This window comes from Centruroides sculpturatus, unplaced genomic scaffold (genome assembly GCF_000671375.1).
Source record: "Centruroides sculpturatus isolate CEXI.00-Female unplaced genomic scaffold, Cexi_2.0 scaffold90, whole genome shotgun sequence".
Taxonomy (NCBI): Eukaryota; Metazoa; Arthropoda; class Arachnida; order Scorpiones; family Buthidae; genus Centruroides; species Centruroides sculpturatus.
In genome coordinates, this window is record NW_019384353.1 from 8,481 (window position 1) to 33,373 (window position 24,893).

Genomic DNA, 24,893 nt, shown 5'->3' on the forward strand with positions numbered 1-24,893 from the left:
AATATGAAGACATTTTTATTGTTTCTTCTAATTTCATGAATATATTTTATAAAATAATAATTTCTTGATATGAAGTTGACAAACTATACTGAACTGCTCAGATATGACATTGTAATTACCAGCAATAAGAGAGCACTTTTTAAGAACAAGAGCCATTCTTGGGGTCGTTTGCTATGTTTCTGTTTGTTGTGTGTTAAACAATTTTAATCACTTAAGAAAATAGAAACAATCTTAAAACATAAGAAAACAATGTGCAATAGCTCTCTTAACTGTAAATATGCTCTTGCCCATCAATAGTTTCATTATGTGATTCAGTCTTTTTTTTTAACATAATATCCAGCTCAGTTCTTAAGGTTTGGTTTGATGAGATATGGCAATGTAATACACTAGCAATCTGCCAAGAGAGGATTCTGCCAGGAGGATTTTTATGGGAAACTGATCCCTTTAAGGTGTTAGACACATGAAGAAAACCTGGAAAATTGCACATTGGCAAGGTCTGAACCTGTAACTACAAGCATTCAGTGATTTTATCCACTTGGCCACTGGTGGGGAGCTTAATTTTATTACTACTGCTATAAGCCTCACTACTAATACAGCATTTATTTTTAAACTCATAATGGCCAGACTTTTACATCATTGAAAACAGAACTACACTTAATGGCAGCTGTATGTTCAGCTGATAATCAGGAAAATCGGTCAGAATGTATTGACTATGATGTTCATTGCAGCCAAATGTTGATAAATTAAGAAGCACTTGTATTTATAATAAAAATGCAACAGCATAAGAATTGTTGTTATCTGTTGCCATTTTAACCTATCATTTTCTGGATGGTTTATTTGCTTCTTATTTAAAGTGTTAAAATAAATTTACTTAGGCATAGAATAGGTGAGTACATCTGATAATACATTATAGTCTTCATCAGGCAAATGATTCAAAAATAGAACAAACTTTTTAAAATATCAACATCTGTTTTAAATTATAGAACAAATAACAACAGACTATGAGCCAACCAATGCCGTATGTTATCGGGCTAGATATCAGCTATAATATTAGCCCGATAACATATGCTTGTAGTTTATAATGTAACGGGTTGTAATGTTCAGTAGCATATTGTGACATTTGACGATAGGAAAGCTGTTTTTCTGTAAGAAGCCAACTTCCAGGGGCAATCAGTTAAGTGCACGTCAGTGATGGTCTAGGATTCATTTGTATTCATTTGTTTGATAAGCCAATAAAAACCGTAGACTTCTCTAATTGTATTTTTAATATCACAATTACATTTTGAATTGCTAGCCACAATATAAGGGCTACAATTAAAAACAAAATAATAAAAACTTACTTGGTGAAATAAAATGTGTGATGGATATACAATTATACATATCTGGTACAAAACAGTCTTCAATTGTATGAATGTACTTTTAAAGAAAATTATAATTAAATATAGTTTTGTGAAGAAACATACATAAAAATAACAAAGTATTCTTTACTTTTTAAATATTAAAACAATCCACTTAGTTAAAATTGCTCCCTATGAGTAGCTCATGGATGGAATCAGAGACAATCTTGGTAGATGTGCAGTGCGTGCATGCGTGACAAATCCCAAGGGTGCCGATACTGGTTAATGTCAAATGCCTCTTTTGTCGCATCACTAGTATATCTCAAAGGACGTGACAGGATTGTTGTAGATTTTAAAGTTTTTTCACCATAGTTGTAAAAATCTAAATATGTTAAACTTAATAGCCATTTGTTTTCTAACTAATTCATTTTAGGACCAGGTGTCCACAGAAATTTCCAAAATTTATGACTTTTCAGTCACTCTCATTGAACTGGAAAAATTTGTCTTTATTACATCTCATATTATGAAGAAATCAGTCCCCACTGTACTCAGCTAGAGATTGTTTCAGTTAAGCTTTTGTTTAAGTAAAATTCTGGCTCTTTCAGCAGGGTTTTATTTATGTCCCTAATTCCCCAATCTCTTAATTATGTAACTACTTCTTAAGTAGAAATAAGTCGAAATCTGTTACTTGAATATTTGTAGTCTTGGGGAAGAAGTGGAAAGACAAATTTTTATGACAACGAATACATAAATCATAAATTTAAGGAATATAAATTCTAGAACTGTTTTTGTACTTTGTGCATCACATTCATTAAATTTAGTTGTAAATGATGCTGCCAAAGTAACAGTTCACTTTTTTACATTGTACAAGAATTTTCTACATCCCCTTATAGATGGGACATATGAAATCGTAATATCACTGGTTTAACATTGAAATCCACAAGTAATATAAGATGGGAGAGCAGAATAAAAATATCATATATTTTAATGGATTTTTTTTAACTCCTGTTAACTATACAGAACTATCATAAAAATGTACCAGTAAATTCCTATTGGTTGGGTTAAGTTATAAATCTACTTGTGATTCACATAATTGGACGAGGGTGGCCAAATATCTAGCAGTCAGGTGGCTAACAGCCCAGAACCAGTCCTGGATAGAATCACTAGAAGTGTTGTGTGTGTAGCTTCCACTGTGAGGTTGGTGCTCTGTAAAGCACATGTGCAAATGCCTATAACCTGGCTGCTTGGAAGCTGACCTGGTTTCAACAATACAGCGCTTCCATTCCGCCACTGATATTAAAATATACAATAGCAATCTTATTGTTTTTTTCACATGTAGTATAGAAATTTGTAATAAGATACATAATGAGGTTATAATAAAATATTAATTTTAATTAATTCAAAGTACCGTACGTTAAAATATGAAAATAATCGTACAATACGTATTTATATTGTAGAAAATACAGGGGAAGCGGCACTTGTACCGCTTCCAAGGACGGCATGCAATTGCTAATGTTGTTGTTTGTTCAAAAAACAGTAGTAGTAGAAAGTACACAAAATATATGAAAAACATTTTTTAGGCCTTTTCCCAAGGTGCAGTAGGTAACTTGGACATTTTTATTGGCTATCTTTTGAAAAAGTCATTTGTTGCAATCCATGGAATACAATTTTGAATAGCTCTTTCTATTAATTTGTCTATTTCCAGAAATCAAACTTCAGATCAAAGTAACTATTTGGTTTTCATAATACCATGATCATCTTGATGAACTTAGTATGACCACCTTATTCTGCAAGGATCTCAGTATTCTGGTGTCCCTTAGTAAAATTCCTTCATCTGTGATTATCAATTCATTTTTAAGTTTTAAAAATAGATAGTTTCAACTTTAAAATTATAGTCTTGGCATAAACAACATAAATGAACTTTCTTTAATTGTTGAAAGACACCATCATCATTGTTTATAGCTTCAATTACCCATATCATTCTAAGAACATCTTGTTCTGATGTTTGCTAAATGAAATTGACATACTACTCCACATTTTCAATCTGTGTCTGAACAAGTAATTCACTTGGATTGATGATTCCATTCCTATACTTCAGTGTGAAGTTATAATGTCCAATTAAACCATATTATAATTTTTTCTTATGGCAAAATCTAATTACAGTAAAAATCTTAATTTAACAGAGAAAATTTCCAGTCCACATCTCATATGTGAAAATTAATACCCTGTTAATTTTAAAATGTTTTTATATGTAATTAAATTAACAGGTTATTTTTTCCAAATCCAAAAACCGTTTGTTTGTTTATTTCAATTTAGATTGTGTAACCGTTTATTACAGTCTCAGAAATAAGATGAGCACATAAGCAATACAATCAACTTGCATTAATACAAACTGCTAGAAAAACAATAGTTAGTTCACTTCACTGAAAATTCATATTAATGATTTTCAGGCCAAAATCATATAAATTACAAAGTTAAGGATTAATGAGCAATTGAAATCTCTAAATTATAATATTTTGAATTAATTTCCTAAATAAAGTTAAATAAATTAATGATCTAAATGATTTTCAAATCAAACAAAATTAGGAGAAAATAGTATTTGCCATTTAAGTACGAAGCAGTATATCAAAATGGTTAAATAAAATAGAGCTAAAAGAAATTTGTGATTTTTTTCTGTTGAAGATTGTTTGAAAAGGTAGAAAATATTTTTGGTGCCAAAAGGATAAAAAGGAGCCAAATCTTGAATCTCCTCCTCTCAATATGCAATCTAGCATGTGTTTGCACAGGACTGCATCTGTTTAAAGAGGTGTGTCTTTAAACTTTAATTAATATTTACAGTAGAATGTTCCAATAAAACCAGATGTTTGAATTGCTCTACAATCAGAAGTTTAACCCAACTTTGATTACTAGTAGAAGAAAATCTATTCTAGAACATTAATTACAGTACTATGCTTTTTACATTTTTCAACATAAATAATAAAATAATTATTAGTAAATAATAATTCTGTTTTCATAATTAATTATGGAAACAAAATTATATCTTGAAGTTTGTGAAGGTAATTTACAATTTGATTTAACAAATTCTGGTAAAATTTTTGTTTTCTTTATTGTGTAAAAACATTGTGACAATGGCAAAATTTGTTTTAATGCAAGAATTCACTTTATTGGTGTTCATTTTAAGATGAGTCAAGTGTAATACATATAGAAAATAATTAAACTTCTCATACATACTTAATTACACAAATGTATCTAACATAAGTAAAAACAGATTAATTAATGCATTTCCAAATGTGAGAAACATGCATTTTATAGTTTTCTTTTGTAAACCATAGCAATTGCTTTTGTTTATGTTTACTTGCTCAATCACACAACAATGGCATTCAATTTAAACATTTATAATTATTTCTGATGTTGAAACAAGATAAATATAATATATGGCTACATGAAAGAAATATCATAAAATATGCATTAGAACAGCAATACATCAATAACTAAATACTTCAATATTAAATTATCAATATAACACTGTTAGAACAGCAAATACTTTCAATGAAATACAGACATCAAATTTTAATTTGTTATAAGTCAATGATAGAATGATTCGCTAAATTTGAAATTAAATTTTATTAATTTCTGTTTATATCTGATTTCCAGACAATTATTATATGTGTTATTCTGATTCCAAATTCAAACTTTCATTACCAAAAATTACTGCAAAAACACATTAAAAATACAAAATAGACTTTTAATATTAGATTTTTTAAACCAAAGTTATGCAGGTAACAATTTCTTGCAGGATAAAAAATGTAAAAATTGCGGTCATTTATTTCAATTACTGAGAAATGTTTAAATATAGTACATCATTAAATGAAAGTATTGGAAATAGAAAATTTGACACAAATTGAGCAAGACAATTTTTAAATCTAAAACCACTCTTTATAATAAAACATGTCCATGTAAAACAGAAAGACAAATGTTTTTCAGACCAAAAAAAAAAAAAAAACTGTCATCAGATAAATTCATTTTGTCTTCCACAAACTTAATTTAAAGAGTGGTTTTAAATTTAAAAAAATCAAGAACATTAACTGTCTTGGCACATCACAAATGTAATTAATCACAAAATGATGCACAAAATTAAGTGAATGTAATAATATAAGAGGGTCTGTAACTCACTGCAATCTCAGTACTTTAAAATTGTCCCAAAAATATGATTATATTGTATTTTGCATAGAAAAATATTTTTTTTATCTATTTAAAATTTTTAAAAAATTTCATTTTATGATCATCATCTTAATGTGTAAAAATGAATAAGAATTTCATACTTATGTATTTAAATCATTTACTCATTCTTTCAATTTAACAACATTTACTGTACATTAAACATAAACTTATAACTAATATTGTAATTTAAAATTAAAAAAAAAAAAAGAAATGGCTGACCTATAATACAAAAAACATAAATCAAATAGCAAATGAAAATAAAAACAAAATGTTAAACCTGAATTTATAGTGCCAAGCTCCAATATTTAATAAAGTGCTGTAGTGCTATAATTTCTCTATATTTTATATTAACTACATTTTTAATTCAAAGACACTTATTTTGCATTTGAAAATTGTTTTAGAAGCGACAGTTATTTGTAAATATTTTTTGAAATCTTATTTCTTTTTATGATTTATAATATTTTAATGTCTAAATGCATAGCATTTAAAATTCAATATGCATATGATTAAAAAATTTATCATGTGCTCTATCACCACAAATTGCTGTGGAAGCCATACAGATAAAAAATGAACTAACCTGTGATAAAAATCCAGGTAGCAGCATGTGTGGAAGTTCACAACAACAAACATAATGAGTAAAAGTTATAAATTTTTTCCAACGAGCTGATTTCTTCCTCAGGGCACTTCGCATGCCCTGGATATATCACATCAAAAGAAATTATTTTAGAAAACTAACTAAACTTACTTTCATTGTATACAGAGTATGAGAAAAATTTTTAGAAATATTGCAAACATAAATTAGTCAATATGTATCTTATTTTTCACATATCTATAAATTTTTACTTAAAATAGAAAGAAAAAAATCACCTGGGCTTGAGATATAGGGGAAGGAGATTGGGCAATCTTCATTGGAACGGTATGTTGAGGCTCACTAACTTGAGGTTGATTTTGAACCAAAGCTGGAGTTGGTTCGCTGTTTGGTTTAACTTGTGCCGTAGCAGCCAGTGTTTGATTTGCAAATGAACTTTCAGTTTCTTTCTCGGAATATTTAGGTGTTGATGGAGTGCTATCTTGACTCTCGAGACTTAATTTCTACACAAAATATAAAGATAAATTTTAATTGAGGTTCCAACAAATTAAGTCTTGCTGATGTCTAATAAAAATGCCAAATTAATCAAATAATTAATTATGAAATCAAATATGGTAGAAGTTTGTTAATCCAGCATCTTTTGAAAAATAGACAATAATCCAAAATTATTCAATAATAATTTGGTGCACTAGTATTCTGAAAATTGGAATTTTGATACATGGTGTGCTAAGGACCCAATATAAAAAGAAAGCACAGAGCTAAAGCAAAAACAACAAATCACAGACATTTTTGAAAAACTTTGAAGGTGAAAGAAAACATTGATAACTGAAATCTGAAATCTCAAGAATAGTTAAGATCACCTCAAACTCCTATGCAGTGTAATTTGGTAAAATAAATGTGATCTATTGTATTGTGCTAAACAAGCATTGCTTCATTTCTCTTACTCAGAGAATGTGTATCTTTTGTGAATTTCATGTAAACAGTACATGTTTGGAAGATAATTATTATATGCACATATGCACACAAATTATTCTAAATGTCAATTTTGTGCAATAATGTGTTCATCAATGTTTTTGCAAGTTTTTCACTCAACACAATATATTCATGCATTATATCATCTCCAGAGTGATTAAAGAGCAGTGTTCCTCCTGTCAATTGCTATTTTCAATTTTTCAAAAAATTTTAAGAATAGTAATAACAATTTGAAATTGTGATAGAAGTAACAAAAGCATCTGTTACCATGGAAAAAGTGCCTGCATGTGTCAGAGCAGGGAGAAAGGACCAAGAATGATATTTCCCCGACATGTTTCATGTCTTGATCTGTTCATGTGGTTGCATGAAATTCATATACTAGTAGTGAATGTTAAGTATATTCAATGTCACATCATGTGCTAGGTTTCGGGTGCTAGTGATTATCTCTAATTGTTTAGTGTAGTAAAGTACATACTCTAGGTCTATTGTTCTGTTCATTTACTGTACAGTACTTTGGAATAGCAGTGTACTGAAGTTTAGTTGCATATTTTTCATGTTGAAGCATGGATCTACAATAATTCTTTAATTTTGGAGAGAAGAGTTGAGGTAATTAGTGGAAGTAGGAAAAGGAATAAAAAGAAAGTGTGATATCGTCACTAATCAGTTCCCTTTGTTGTCATACATTTTTAGTAATTTTTAAGATGATTGCCTGACATTTGTGCCAATTTGTACAAGTGAATAAATAATACTTAGTAACCACTAATCTCCACCTTCCCTACACCTTTCTATGTGTTTGTCTCCACATCTCTAAGCACATGTGCATAGACACTGCATGACTTTAAAAAAATGTTCTTAAAAATTTTATGTTCCAAGTTTTGTATTCCATTCAGTTAATGCCATTTCGTTTCTGTATTTTAAAATTTCTTCTGAAAAAGCATTTAATTTCAGTCATTGCCTGAAGACAACATTTAAAGGAATGTCAAAAGTGCTTGCAAAGAATTAAAAGCTCTTTAATGCTGTTTTGTGTTGATTTATTCTCTTTTAAGATGGTTACAAATCATGACACAATAGAGTAGACATCAAAATTAGTGTGATAGTCTTGCATTTCACACCTTTTAAACATTTCTCTCACTGAACATCCTTTTCTTTTTAACATATCTTTCATATTTGTAACAAATATGCAACAGCAGTTAAAAACAATGTGAAAAATTTTTTGTTTTTATTGATGATCTATTTTCTCTTGTTTGTAAATGATTAGTTGTTCAAAATTCACAGTCACTTTTGACTTTTTGCAGTCTAGACCTATTTCACTTTCATTTTCATTTTTCACTTTTCACTCAATGCTACACTTAATATTAACAAGAAAATATAACAACAAAGTAAGTACATTGTATCTGTATTACTTAATATTTATTCATGAAATTGGTTAATTCAAATTATTTTGCATTCCATTTGAACTTACAATTAACCAAGTTCAATTGTATTTTACTAGAGACTCAAGTAAAAGCTTGTATCTTGTAATACAATTAGGATAGTGATTTCCTTTCACCATTTTTTTTTCAAACAAATATTCAATAAAACACATTAGGGATCTTGCTACTGGTAGTTTTTTTCACTTTTTTGTGACAAGTGGGGTAATTTAGTAACAACTTTTGTCTGCAAATTCACAAAAAAAATGACAGAAAATTTCTCACTTAGACAAATACAATAGTTTCCTGTATGATGATGTGTTTTTGTACATTTCAGAATTACTTCAAAAATACTTTAATACAATTTAAATGCTCATTATATCATGCTTGTCAGGAGACAAAGAAAAAAGCACAATATAACCAAGTACTAAAAATTCTGGCTTATACTAAACAGATTATACATGCTAAGGAATCCCTATCTTCTATTCTTTCATTAGAACATGTTTTTGATATAAAATTAGCTTAGTTTTGCAATACTGAATATTATTCGTGGTTATATAGTATTAAATAACGTTGACATATATATTGATAACCATGAATATCCATTTAGCATTACTGTATTGCTTCTTTAACAATAACATTTAGAAACAAATACTGTTGATATAAAAACAAAATATCAGTTGCAATTTCATGATACATTACTATATTTCATAATAAATTGATTATATTAAAAAAAATTGACAATTGATCAATACACCTGTTTTGCTTATTTATATCTTGACAAATTTATTGTTTCATCTGCAGTGATGATTTCAAGGACAGTGGTAAGAATAAGATATCATATTTTGTTGCAAAAAGAAATTCAATAGCAATTGATATTTTCAAATTTATTGACAGAAGTACTTTTAAAATTTTGAGGACCAAAAAAAGCACAATATATCTGAATCCGCAAATGTAACAGACCAGGATGGCTGTACAATAATTTTCAGTGAAATTATTATTATATTGATTTAGTGAAATGAATCTCATTAAAACCTAATACACAATAGACTAGATGTAATAAATGTTAGCAATTTGATAAATATATCAATGGTCCACTTCAAAGAGAATTTGATTTCCAAGCTGCCTTTATCGCATGGTGCCTGAAAAAACAGATGCTTTTAATTGTGACCTTAGTATGACTATAAATAAGTTATAGCATTTCTAATTTTGTACTGGCTGATATCAAAATAAAATCTACAATTTTAATCATGTTGAATGCATTTTTTTTACATTATTTATTTTGCCACACTACAGAATTTTAAATTTTGCTACACTTTTCAAGACAACATTAGCAAAAAAAAAAATAAAAAATAAAACTACAGATTTGAAAAAGCTAGCAAGATCCCTAAAACACACAAAATGTTTATTTATTAAAAAAAGCAATCTTAAAGATTTTATGTTTTGTTAATAAAAATAAAGTTAAATTATAGGAATAGAAGCCACTATGAGCCACTAAATTTTCTCCTGGGCCTAGGGAAAAAATCTTCAGCTCCTCTCAACATACAAGCTGGAATGCAGCTTTTGTTTATAGGGTAATAAAACAATTTGAGGTTTACTGGCATTAGCAGTGGAGGTCATTATCATTCTACTGATAATTTTCATCTGATAAATAAATCTTTTCTTTTTAAAAAAAGAAAGAAGTCACCCCAAAAATTCCCCAAAATTTCTGTCAGCTGATAAAATATCCCAATCTGGAAACACTGGGTGGCAGTGCACAAAACTGCCTTTAGTTCTCAACATCACTTCCTACTATTCATTTTGAACTTGCAATGTGATGCCATGACATTGCTAGATGTATTGTGCACAGGACTCCTCCCATTGTACAGAAGCTCAACATTTTGCCATTTTTCCTGAAGTGTGATTTGTGATTCAATTTTACGCTGAATGTCAAAACAAGTGGACTAGGATTTTACCATCACATGCTATCGCAAAGTGGTGATTTTGTTGCTATACAGTGCAATTCCTCATATATAGATATATATATACACATAAAACCATTATAAAAAAAATTTACCCTGTCAAGAATTTCATGTCCAGTTTGTCTGCGTTGTACTACTGGACTCGATGTATTAGAAGGATCTTGATATTGAATAACGGGTATTTTATCTGGATTCTCCTTCAGCTGCTGTACAATGTCATTTATTAATTCTATAAATGCTTCTGAATGATGTTCTGTCATTAGATTAGTAACCACCTGAAAAAATCATCATTCATTAAGTATAAAAAAAAAAGCTGTTTTGAGAAACTATCAAAATTTTATAGAATTGAAAAACATAACATACCAAATTATTAGCTACATCTGCAGGAACAATATCAGTTATATCAAATTTGAAAGTAACGGTTTTTCCTCTGGTAGATTCTAATTCACATTCAACTATGGTTCCATCTTTTACATTGAGTACAGTTAATCTCAACATCCGATCTTGCGTTCGTCTCCGTTTACCTTTTCTTCTTTCAGCTTTAGCAGCCCTTTCTTTAGAAATTTCTGATGATTCTGCTTGTTCACAAGCTGAATCTGAGCTTAAAATATTACTGAAAGAAAGGGAGCTCAATAAATATTTTACATAATAAACTAACTTTATAGAGTAATTATTATAAAAATACATTATTTATTTCTAAAATAAGAACATTTTCTAAACACATTTGAAAACTTAAAGAATAAAAAATTTTAAACAAAATTGCATAAAAGTTGGTACTGTGCTGTAATTTAAAAGATTAATATTACTGAATAAGAAATATTTCATTTACTTGGGCATCATTTTTGCCATTTTACAGTTGGTTTCATCTTACAAAGAATACAAACAAATAAAGAATACTTTTGGTTTCTTGAAAACAGTTTAATTTTTAAATTTTAAAGTAATAAAATCAAATTACCTGTCTAGCTTATTTTCATCCATTTGTTGCACTTGAAGATTCTGCATAGTAGTCTGCATTTGAGTATTAGAAATATCCTAAATAAAGAATTTTAATTATTTAATTTCAAACAAAACGACTCAACATCTGAAAAAAAAGGAATTAATATAAATTGTTAAAATAAGCACAAGTAATAAAAACTGAAAAGAAATCTGAATTCATGCTGCATGCAATGCATACTTAAATCTGCATAAAAAATGTTAAAGTTTTATTATTATTATTATTATTATTAATCTTTTTTGTTAAAATAGCCATTATAACAATAATTTACATTTTTCAAGAATTAAGGAGAAACAATTTTTAATATCTGAATTAATCTTTAACATGCCTTAAAAGTGAATTTTTTTTTTAAATAAAGGAAGTGGTCTAAAAATCAGTTAACCAAGATAATTTTGAGATATATTTTTTCAATTGTTTTAAAAACAATCTAGATTAACTGACATTTGAGTCACCCTTTATTTTATCAATTTAAATTACAAAAATAAAAGTAAACTTTTGTTTATAAATTTTTTACAAGATATTATATTATATTATTTAATATATTAAACATTTAATTTCTTTATAAATTTTTAAATTTATACTCATGTATTACATTTCACGCATTTCAAAATTTAGTTTTTGTGAGAAATTAATTAATTTTTAAGGTTTAAACTGCTTCTATATATTTAAATTAGTACAAAATATTGTTATTAATAATCAAATTCCCATTTTAAGCTTTAAACAAAATTATAAAAATTTCATTGAAAATAATGTTGCTTTATACAGCTTATTAGTCAATTACTCATAAGAATGAAGTATAAATAAGGCATATTAAAAATACTTCATATTTTCTTAATCACATAAATGTTACAATATTGTAAACAGATTATATAAATATATGTATTAGGTAATCAAATGAAAAATTAGCTTGCAAGCAGACTCGGCAAAATGTAATGAATCATTTGGGTTTCAGACTCCTGCCATCAAGTCTACTCTTGTAAACAAACTTTTCATTTTATCACCTGATAAAATGACAAATTAGTACAAAACTGTGACTTATGAATGAAGTTTAATTTGTTTCAGCAAAACAATTTATCTTTATTTAACTTTTTCAAACTGAGAAATTCATTTGTGAGAGTAATATAAACTACTAAATTTAGTAGTTAGAAACAAATGTAAATTACTAAATTTAGTAGTTTACATTTTTTTCTGTATCTTAATCTTAATATAAAGTTTTGCTGAAGTAATAAGTACCCTGTATCTTGTTTTGTCATCTGTGGTTTATACTAATTTGTTATTTATAGATTAGAAATATGTTCAAAAAACGTTTTGCTTAATTTTTCTAAAATTCAGATTATTGCCATCTGCAGGCAAGATAAATTAACATGCATGTTAATATAGCAAGCAGTTGCATTAGTAGATAAAAGACATATATTAGTTAAGGTATGTTAGTAAAAGCTTCCTGTTTTATTTTCACCTCTCACTATATGAATGCATACTACAAATTTGCTTGCACCAACCTATCAAATTTAAAGAAAACCAAAGAAGAAAAGAAATATTCCAGCTTAAAGTCAGCAAAGAAATTGTTCTCAGAATCAGAGACAAGTGCAATTTGACCTCCACCGACATTTCCATAAAAAATACCTGATTTTTTGGATGAAGAAACGAGGATTGTAGCTTTATGGAAGGCAAAGACCTCTGAGGACTCAAATAAACTGGATTCGGTTTATCAACTTCGTTCATACTTTGGGCATTGTCAGTTTTAGCCATAGAAACAGGAACAAATTGTGTAGGCATAGCAAGAGACGTCAGAGGAACCCACGTTTGGGGAATTTGTGAGTTGGGAGTGTGCTCCATTGGTCCAATTTTGTCTTGTTGACTAAGGCACATTGAGGAGATAGTCATAGCAGGTTTGCTTATAGCATTCAATTCTTGTGAACAAGAAATATTTTCCAAAGGAATAAACACAAGATTATTTGACATAGAGTTAAAACTATTGGCAGAACTTGAAGGAATTTGTAGAGGAGTAAATCCATACTCTACTTGAAGATTATTATTTGGGTAATTGGATAACTCATAATGTTTAATGTCTGTTTGGTCTTCCTGTTGAGATACATTTGATTGTTGTGTAGGAAAAGATGAAAGGAAAGATGAAGAAACTGGAGAAGATGGAGTTGAAGCAGAATTTTGAGATAACAAATATTTGGAAGATTGTGAATGAGTAGGAACTGCAATTACAGAAGTGGATCTACAGAGATCTCTTTTGGATTGTAAATGAAATGATGGCTGTATACAAGTATAGACTGGAGAACATGGAGTTGATGTAGAAGATCTAGAAATGTGAATTCTTCCATTAGAAGAAGGATAAGGACTAGCTGCTCGGGCTATATTTGAATATGTAAAATTTTCTTTTGAACTTGTTGAATAATCTGGTGTATGGGGAGGAGTTGGAAGAGGGGAAGGTGGAGATGATCCAATAGGTAATGTTAGTGGAGAAGCAACTCGGGTTACTGGTCTAATAACATTTGGACTTTGGGGAGGTTGAGGAAAAGATAAAAGCTGTGGGGGTGGTGTTAGATTAACTGGTGAATTTCTGCTAGGAACATGATCGTGTACCAATACTTGAATAGGTGGAAATGGAGTACTAGGTCTACTATTTGGTTGAATGCATGTAGACTGTTCAGGATGTGTTAAATAAATATTGTTTGAAAACGACCTATTATTTTGAAGGGCAAGTGGTGATTGAACATGATTATATGATCTACCAACATGTGAGACTGGCGTAAATGCTTGAGAAAATGAATGTGATCTAACAAAATTTGAAACATGATTATTGGTCAACTGTACAGGAGAATTTGAATATGAGGAATTTGAAGTATATTGGAAGGGTGGACAACCAATTGAGCAAGCTCTTTTTTGAATTGGTTGCTGATTTCCATTAGAAGGAACTGTCATTATAATATAATGAGAATTAGACTGATTAGTAATTGGGCAATTAGGATTTGAATTGCAGGAATTTTGAAAATTTTCTTGACACTCCATTGATAACGAAGCATTATCCATTCTTGATGATATGCTTGAAAAGGGAATAAACTTTGCAGGTGGATTAGATGAAATTGGAGTCGTTGCAAGAAAATGTTGTGTTAAATTATTAGAAGAGCCTACCTGTTGATATGGAGTAAACTGTAGAGTTGTAGAAGGCAAATTTTGAAATGGAAGAGAAGATGATAAGGAATTAGACTGTTGTTGTATAACTGCAGCTTGAGGTATCCAGCTCTTTTGTGGTGAACCAAACTGTTCTTGTGTAATGGTATTTTCAATTAAGCCAGCACCTTGAAAACTAGTAGGAATAGTTAAAATTGGTGTAATAGGGAGTTCACTTTTGTTGTCAATCTGCAGAGGAGACTGGATTGTGTATTGTGAGCAAGATGCTTCTGCAATTTTATCTATACTATCGATCTGTTGTGGAATGGAAGACTGTAGAGAAACTGCTGTAGGTTGTTCAGTCACTACTTGGTGAGGAAGTTGAAAAGAAGTTGAAGTACTATATGGCAGAGTGGATTGAGAAAAACCTAAAACTTGGTTTACAGGAGGATGGAGAACTGACTGGGAAGCGGAAAGTCCTTGTTCTTGAGCAGGAACAGAGCAAATTGTAGATGACTGAGGTAAGATAAGAGAGAGTGACTGAGAAGGCTCCTGTCCACTTTGAAGTTGCTGTTGATATCCCAAATGGAGACCAACTGTGGAAGGATGAGAACTTTGTAAGGCTATTTGGGAGGTGGAAAGTATTTGTTGACCACCTTGAGAAAAATTTGTCAAATTTGGCTGATTTATAGATGTAAAAACATTCTGTTGACTTGATCCAATCACCTGGCCAACTGACGTATACACAACAGCCACGGAAGCCTGAAGAAAAAGGTCCGAAAACTATTTTTACGTATAACTATATTTTGAAGATATATTTGGATTAAATGAAATATCCTATTGATGTTTTAGTAAAAAGACAGATTAAGAAAATTATATAAATTAAAAAATTATTAGTAAATTTAAAATAGAAAAGTTATTTTAGCTAAAGTTTAATTTAAGTAAAATTAGTTTTAAAATTTTGATATGATTATTACAAGAGCACCAATTTCATAATTAAATATTTAAATGTATATTGGTTTCCAAAATTTAAAATGATTCATTAAAATATATTCTAACATAACTAAAATTTATTTATAATTATAATAAATAAAATCATTCAAAAATAAAAGAATTTTCAGTATAAGTCATTTTTAATTATGAATGAAAACAATATAATAATGATGAAAATTATAAAAAAAACTACATTTTACTGGAGTTAAAATTTTGATAACTAAAATCCAAATACTTTTAACCTTTCTGAACTTTAAAAATGAAGCCTTGGATAAATGCTTGAATTTTAAAGATTTCAAAAGTTTACATTCCAATAAAGCGTAGTTTTTCTTAAGTTTAATTGAAGTTTGGAGAGTTCTATACAAATGTCAAGGGCAAATTTGTTTAATTTCGACATTTATAAAATTACATCTACACAAAACTGAATAAGAACTTATTGACATTATTAGTTACATTTTATTCAATTCATCTTAAAATTGGATGTCAATTTAAAAAAATCTAGGTACAAGTTGCATAACTTTCTTGGTTTTTATGAGATTTGATTTTAAAAGTAACATTTGTATTATTAATCAAAATAAACAACTAAATTGTATGTAGTGCCATCTGTTATGAGATTTTATTATAAAAATATTATATATTTTTAATTATTATAAAATAGCAAAAGACTTCCACCTCTTTCCTCAACTGAAAACGTTACTAGGAGAGCAGAGGTTTGAGACTAATAATGATCTTCAAAATAACATTAAGACCATCTCAAGTCACTGGCAGCAACATTCTATGACAAGAGAATTGCAAAGTTTGTCCACAGATATGTCAATGCCTCAATCTTCACGGTGACTATGTCGAAAAGTAACCATGTTTGTACTTAACTTTTGGTAATAAATTCATTTTGTTGTATACACTTGTCTTTGTTTTATGGACCATCAAAGGTTGACAAAAAACAGCTTATATACATAACAGCCAGGAAAGTAAAATTAGTTTTTCCAAACAAAAATGCATTTAACACATTTAACTGGATTAAAATAATGTAAAGATTTACTATAATAATTTGTGATTAATGTAATTAAACACTAAACAATTTTCCATAAAAAAGTATGGAATTTTAGAAATAATTTTAAGAGATTTTTAGAGATAATTATTTTCATCAAAAGCAAAAATAATTATTGTCAAAAGCGCTTGTTAATCTAGCCACATTTATTTGTAATTTAATGCCTATATGTTAAGAAGTATCTCCTATTAAATGATTGGCGTGCTGTCCATTTCTGAATTATAGTTAACAATGTTATTATACTGGAAAGAATGTTTTCTTTAACATTTATTTAACAACTAGTTTTGTTAGATCTAATTAATTTTATTTTTTGATTGCAATGTAACCAACATGCCAGTAACCCCAGTGTTTCTGACATGCTAGTCTCCCCAGTTATATGCCACATGTCGATCAATCTAAAAAAGAATATGGTTTTTATTATTATTCACAAATCTTTTTCTTATAGTAGTTAAAAAAGTTGTCTTTGCATTAACAGTTCTTTTAATTAATTAAAACACAAATTATAACAGCTTCAAAAACTATATGAAAGTGTAATTCAAAATTATAACAAAGATTAAAAACTTTTCATATATATATAACATATACAGCAACATGATTTTTAACTCCTAATTTCAAACGTACTGCTGGATTATTCAAAGACTATAATAAGGTTACTTGTAAACAAAAACAAATATTTTTGTTTCCAAATAAAAGTATTCTTCTTCTGCTGGGTCGTTTTAGTACAGTAGAGCCTTAAAAACTCAACACTTGATAACACGGCACTCCGAATAACTCGGCCACACCCTGGCAGGGCAAAAAAAATCCTTAGTTAATTAATTTTCATTATAGACAGCTTTATGCCCCATAAAGTATTTTTCTGAGATCTGTCTTATCAGGTAAATTACTGTACACAGTGTATTCATTAATTTTCATTTTCATGTAGTAAAGGCTCTATGCCTTCATAAAGGACGTACTTTTCCTTTGTTTAAGGGTATTTGGGCAGTTTATTCTCTGTTGTATTCTCAAGCAAACAATACATACAAGTACAGTACAATATTTTCTGAGGAAACACACATACTTATCCTTTTTTAACCCCATTCCCGATAACCCGGCATTTTCACAAACTCAGCCACCCTTCGGTCCACATTAGGCCGAGTTTTCGAGGCTCTACTGTATTAGTGTATTTGTTTAAGTATTTACTGCATTTAGTTACACAAGATGTTTATTTATATGTAATATGGTTAATTTAATGTTTAAATATAAAGCAATTTAACTATACCAAATTGCTCTATATCTAATCATTAAATTAACATTGTTACAGTCAGATGTATAATTCTGCAATTCATTTGGCATTAAAAAGTTTTCTTATAAATATTTAATTTTACATATTTTCCATACAAATCCAAAAATTCATAATCTAATTCATAATCATGCCCCTCATTATAGCATGCTTGTCGGGAGACAAAGAAAAAGTGTTATATATCTGGTGGCATGATATAACAATACTAAAAATTCTGGGCTTATACTATACCATAGCATGTATAATCTTATACATGCTATGTATAATATAAGCATCTCTATCTCCTATTCTTTCATCAGCAGGTGTTTCTAATATCAAATAAGCTTAGTTTTGCAATACTGAATTTTATTCATGGTTATATCATATTAAATGACATTTACGTATATACCAATACCACGAACACCCATTTAGCATTATTGTTTCTTTATCAATGACATTTAAAAACTGTCAATATAAAAACAAAATATCAGCTGCAATTTCATGATACATTACTATATTTCATAATAAATTGATTACAGTAATACCCCAAACTTATGTGATAGGTGGGACCAAGCGGTAACCGCGTAAGTCGAATTCGCGTAAGTTAGGGTATAATTTCGCATATAAATACATACAAATAATTTTTAATTGGGGCCTGAGACTAAAGAAAACAGCAATTTAGAAAAAAATGTTTAATAAAATCTTAGATAATATATATGTATAACAAATTAGGCCTAGACTATATTATTTTACAATTTTTCAGATTTACTTGATTATTATGCCATAATTTTAACATTGTTTCCATCTCAGTGATAATACCGTGACGTTTACAAATGATGCTTGAATTTAAGGATTAAGCATTTTTCACAGCTTGGAGAATTTTTTCTTTGCCTTTTATAATTGTTCTGACTGACAATTCCGGTAGATCAAACTTCTTTGCCAATTCACAAATTTTCATTTTTGTATCAAAGTCTTTAATAATGGATACATTCGTAAAGTTAAACGAGTTAAACGCGTTAGTAACGAATCGTTCGAAAAGTATAACGAAATAGGAATAACAATGACTTCGTTCTCGCTTAACTCGTTCGACTTTACGAACATACCCAATGTTAACTTTACATTCCAAAGATAAAGTTTTTCTTTTCTTGTTTGATGCAGAAGAATTAGTTCTACTTCGTTTGGATGACATAGTAGAGTCGCTCAAGTCTCTGTAGATATAACAAACACAGAAATAAATAACACAAATTAAATTGTGGCTATGTGTGGATTCCACACGACACGTCCGAACATGTAAGCTGAACAATAGTGTGGGGGGAGTGAGTAATCAAGGGTTGCATGGCGCTCAAACAAAAGACGAATCGACGAGATTTGAAAATCGCGTAACTCCGGGTTCGCGTAAGTTGGGGTAGCATAAGTCAGGGTATTACTGTATTAAAAATTTAGTAATTTATATTTTTCATTAAAAATTATAAATACAATAACTGAAAATTTAAAAAATAAATATTGAACATATAGTAGAACTTCAAAACTTATAAAATTAAAGATAAAAATTCTCTAAAAAGCAAAATAAAGTTACTACTGTATAAAAATTTTAGAACTTTCATTCAGAATTTAAAGAAATTGTATTCTTACACATTACACAGTGAATTCGAAATTTCACATAAATAAACAATAAATTCTTACTGAAACTAAAATATATAAAAATATAAAAATCTGTGTACAGATTGTTAAGGAATGATAAGAGGAAGGATAAATGAAATAATAAGACAGGGGTATATTCTATACCTAAAAAAGATCATCGATTTAACTCCAACCTCATGTATATTGGGGCAACTATGTGGAGCTTAAAACAAAGGATAAATGAACACAAATACTCTGCGAGTACGAGCATTGATAGTACTGTACTTGCAGCGTTGTCCAAAGTAACAGGATATCACCATATTCTGGGATCGAGCAGCAGTCATTAGAGCTACAAGATCTATACAAGCTGTGAGGCATCTTGAAAAAAATGGAGATACACAAAGCACATATTATCATGGAATGCATTAATCACAGGGATTCTGAAGGATTATCCACTGCTTGGAAGTCCTTTTATAATAACATAAGTTAACATATGTATCCTCATAGACAGCACTGTTATTTTATTTTACATTTATTTGTTTGTATTTTTCATTTATTTTTTATGTTTTTATAATTTTGAATAACCCACAACTGCATTTCTGTTAATATGCACAACCACACTGAGTTTGTTTAATTTTTGTATTACATAAATTCGAATGCTTTGTTCTTTTTAATATTAGAATAACTGATGAAGACCGCTAAAATCGGCCAAAAACATTTTAATCAAATTAAACATTTTGTTGGACCGTTTAAAAAATGTTATTTATATTATTTCACATAAAGGTGTAAAATTTTGAATTCACAGAAACTTGTAAATGAAGAAACAGTACTTAAAACAACAAACAAACAAATTTTAATATCAAAAGAAAACATATTTGATAATTGATCTGGCAACCTGTTTTGCTTACTTAGATCTTGATGAATTTATTATTTCACCCACAGTGGTAGTTTCAAGGACAATGGTAGGAATAAAAGATGGTATTTCATTGTAAAAAGAAATTCAATGGCAATTAATTTTTTAAAATTTATTGACTCAAGTGCTTTTAAAATTTGAGGACAAAAAAAAGTGTGATATATCTGAATCCACAATATAACTAAGCACGATATAACAAGGGGCTACTGTTTAAGGCAGTGTTTCTCAACGGGGACGATATTGCCCCCATGTGGGCGTTTTTCCATGTTGAGGGGGTGATTTATAACAATTTATATTTTGGGGGCGAAAAACAATTTTCTTGGCAATATAGTAAAACATTATATTAAGAATAATTAGATATTTTATTCGTTATATCGTACAATAATTAAACAAATAACACTATAGTAGTCAATAGTCTATTAAATGCAGTACGAATTTGGCGTTAGCCTTGGCCCTCGACATCGGAATTTTGAAGTGAAGGGGGCGATACTACATTGAAGGGGGTGACGATTCGTTAGAGGTTGAGAAACACTGGTTTAAGGTAAGGGGATACTTTAATCCTGTTGATTCTTCCAGTAACTCAGAAATTTGTGACTGATAAATATGAAAAAAAAAAACCTGGTCAAATCATCATTAAAAATAAACAGACCTATAAACAAATAAATTGGTCAGTCAAAACTAATATTTTGACTTCTATTGAAAGTGATATTCTCATCTTAGAATTTTCTTTCTGAATATAAAGATGACTGATTAATACAGTCAAATATCACTTTTTTTTTAAAATAAATCTAATAATAAATCATTAGGGACTGAATAACAGTAAATAACACTTAATCAGACTACTGACGCTGAACATTAAGATATGTGATTGCTGACATCTTGATGTTCTTACTAACAATTCTCCTTATAATATTCTATTAAAGTATTTTATTCACAAAAGCATTAATGTATTTTCTTTTTTAGTATAAATAAAACAAAAAAGCTGTTACATACCACAGTATATAGTGTTAATTTAAATATTTCAAATAAAGTTTAATAATTCAAAATTGAAACTTAGTTCAATAATANCTCCAAGCTGATTCTTTTCTTCCAGAATATTTTACATTAAAAATTAATTTATTCATAATAATTAAATTTATCATAAAATGGTGGCTTAACTGTCTACCTGTAGCCAAATTTCTATGTTTTGGATTATTCATTAGCCTTAGTATAAACCAATGAAAATCTGCAAATCACTTGGTATTACTAATGTATCAGATTAAAACATAGACATAAAAATGTACCTAATGTGATAGAAATCATTATTATGTAAGGAAAAAAATTTTAATGTTCAGAGCTAAAAAACTCAACATGTACAAATATAATAATTACTATATAAAAATGTGTTATAAAAATAAAGGCATACTCAAGCAAAAAGTTAATGAAAAGATTTCAAAATTTCAAACAAAAACAAATTAATTTCTAATATCAATGGGGAACAGATATTCAGTAGTTTTGGAGATATAAAACTATTCCAAATAATTTATGAAGTACCAATCTTAATGTGTATAAAACAAAGGTCTGTCAACTTGGTAGAAACCACTGTAACTTAATAATGAAACAGAGGAGAGTTCACAACAATAACAGTTTTACACAGTTGAAACAATCGGATTAACTCTTAGTAAAAATAAAATTTTGGGTATTAACTTCTTCCTTTTATTTTTTTACTCTGATGCACTTAATCTTCATCCATACTTTCTTCATTCAAATGCTCTCCTTTCATGCTTATCCCTTCACACTTGCATACCACTTCAGAGTGCAAGCTAAATTTTCTCTTTCTCTACTCCTTATCTTTATTTTACAATACACTCTCCCAGGTGAATGTGAAAAACTGGAAGACTGAGTCAATTCTAAGAGAAACAATAGTTTGAGCTTTATTGAACTTTTCATTAAACGTGTAGCCAGTTATAAAGGGCAAATTGATAAAATAAATAATAATTATACTAAAAAGGTAACATAGTTATATATTAAACAACATAATTTGATCTAAGGTTAGGCCACTACTTTGAATTAAGATTAATGATTAAAATTAATAATTAAGTCTTAGTATAAGATCTATATAAGAGGAGAACAAAAATAATTCCAGGACTATTGTGTAATTTGCAAATAAAGATGATTGATATATGCTGTGACATGCCTTGTCACACACACAATAAAAGTTCTGTACTTCCAGTGAAACAACAAGGGAAAAAGATTTGAGAATGAGCACCTTGCCAAAAGTGTCATTCAGTACTAAGAAAATACATCAAGACACAGTAAGAAGAAAATTGTTGCCCATTTTATGGAACAAGGTATGAAAAAAAAGCACTTTGTATGTCATTTTGCAAAAGTATAAAAAACACAACAAGACTATTACAATCCACTTCCAGGTCATACCATCTGTCAATCCATTCTGAAAGTTGTGAAGTCAAAAAAATTCTATCAACAGGCTCTATCATTTTCCATCAGAAATATATCATCAAAACTGTCATTCCAAAGACAATATTACAGAATATCAAAGTCAAGAAGTTGGAAATCAAGGGACATAAAAAGCAAACTGCATCGAAGTATACCCATATAAAGGACCAAACAGAAAGAGCAAAAAGAGGCTGCAGAAAAGTTTGAGGAAGCATTTCATTATTCACAAGACCTATTGTCCATTTGACCCTGGAAAATTAATAAGGAAAACAATATTACCATACTTCAAATCCTCAGGATATTGCTTATAAGGAAAAGTCCAGCCTAAGAAAAAATTCTACAAGAAATACTTTATTTGGAATGGCATGGACACCTCTGGAAACATTGCAGATGCTTTTGTTTATGAACATACCATCACTGCTCAGACTTATGTAGAGGAATGTCCGAGAAAATGACTGTTTTTCTTCATTGATAAACACTATTCCAGGAGTGATGTCATCTTTTGGCAATATTTAGCTATGCTGCATTATGCGAAAATTGTAACTGCCTTCTCAGATAGCAAAGATGTCAAATATTCAATACATATCCAAGAAAGACAACCCTCCAAATGTCCAACAAGCATGTGGCATAAAGTGCTTTTGGGCAAAATGCAAGGAGAAGTATTGCAAACAAAAAGTCCTTGTCAAAAACATCAGGTTCTTCCACCAGACTTGGGAATTTATCATCTGAAAAGTTGCATCTACCTCAGAAAAATCTCTTGTGATCCATGCTTACAAAAACATTTGTTCAATTGTATATCAAGAAAATAACTATTACTACTACTTTACAATAGTTGTTATTAGATGAAGAACAGCTGTAAGAATTGTTCTGTTACACAAGCATTAAAGTATGAGTTGCAGAACTTAATCCATTACTTTCCATCCACCTCTAAGTAAGTATAAGTTGCAGATTCAAATACTGCTTCAAACCAATCTTTTCTCCAGAATTTTCTGAATTATTAAATTAAATTTCAAATTAATTAAAACTATTAATCTTAGTTTAAGAAAATGGCCTAATCACCCATCAATAGACCAAATTATGTTGTCAAATTAACTTAAAATATAAAATAAAATTAATCTGGCAATTTAGATTTTTGATTGATTATAAAATTTGAACTTATATTGTAATTTATAATAATAATATAAAAATACTCAACCAAATTAATAATTTTGTCAAAATAAATTGAAGTATAATTAATAATTTGATGGATTAATTATTAAAAGAATAACTCTTAAAGAATCATAAATTCATGATCAAATTTCTACATTTTATATCAGAATATATTTAATATTGAATATTCGAAATATCTTAATTTTCCATTTTTCTTTTTAAATTTAATATATAAATTCAAGAATTTCTGAACACAAATAACTTCATAAAAGCTTTTAAAACATTATCTACAATTTTGAACTATTTCAAATTATTTCTTATTTTGACTTAACACCAACAATTCACCTGATTTTTATAAAGCTATATTAAGGCTAATTAATAATCTAAAACAAAGTAATTTGGCTAGAGGTAAGCAATTAAGTCATCAATCTCATGATAAATTTCATAATTATAAGTAAATTAATATTTAATTTATTTATAATAGCTCTGGAAGCAAAGATCAGGAGGAGATCCAGGTAGCATAACAGGCAGTACAACTGCATGACAAGTAGGAGTTGCAGGATTGAATCCCAGTCTTGCTGATTCTTTTCTTCCAGAATATTTTACATTAAAAATTAATTTATTCATAATAATTAAATTTATCATAAAATGGTGGCTTAACTGTCTACCTGTAGCCAAATTTCTATGTTTTGGATTATTCATTAGCCTTAGTATAAACCAATGAAAATCTGCAAATCACTTGGTATTACTAATGTATCAGATTAAAACATAGACATAAAAATGTACCTAATGTGATAGAAATCATTATTATGTAAGGAAAAAAATTTTAATGTTCAGAGCTAAAAAACTCAACATGTACAAATATAATAA

The 24,893-nt window shown here is 28.8% G+C and overlaps 1 protein-coding gene across 1 annotated transcript in view; it reads right to left on the reverse strand.

Moving 5' to 3' along the window:
- Positions 1–6,027: 6,027 nt before the first annotated feature.
- Positions 6,028–24,893, reverse strand: part of LOC111638738 (serine/threonine-protein kinase WNK1-like) — a gene marked incomplete at its 5' end in the record, with an annotated part of 44,672 nt that continues 25,806 nt past the window's right edge. The window contains 6 exons of the mRNA XM_023384496.1: positions 6,028–6,252; positions 6,426–6,650; positions 10,585–10,764; positions 10,853–11,102; positions 11,445–11,521; positions 13,107–15,368. Of these exons, the coding sequence (XP_023240264.1) occupies positions 6,043–6,252; positions 6,426–6,650; positions 10,585–10,764; positions 10,853–11,102; positions 11,445–11,521; positions 13,107–15,368 (3,204 nt within the window). The remainder of the gene's footprint in view (positions 6,253–6,425; positions 6,651–10,584; positions 10,765–10,852; positions 11,103–11,444; positions 11,522–13,106; positions 15,369–24,893) is intronic.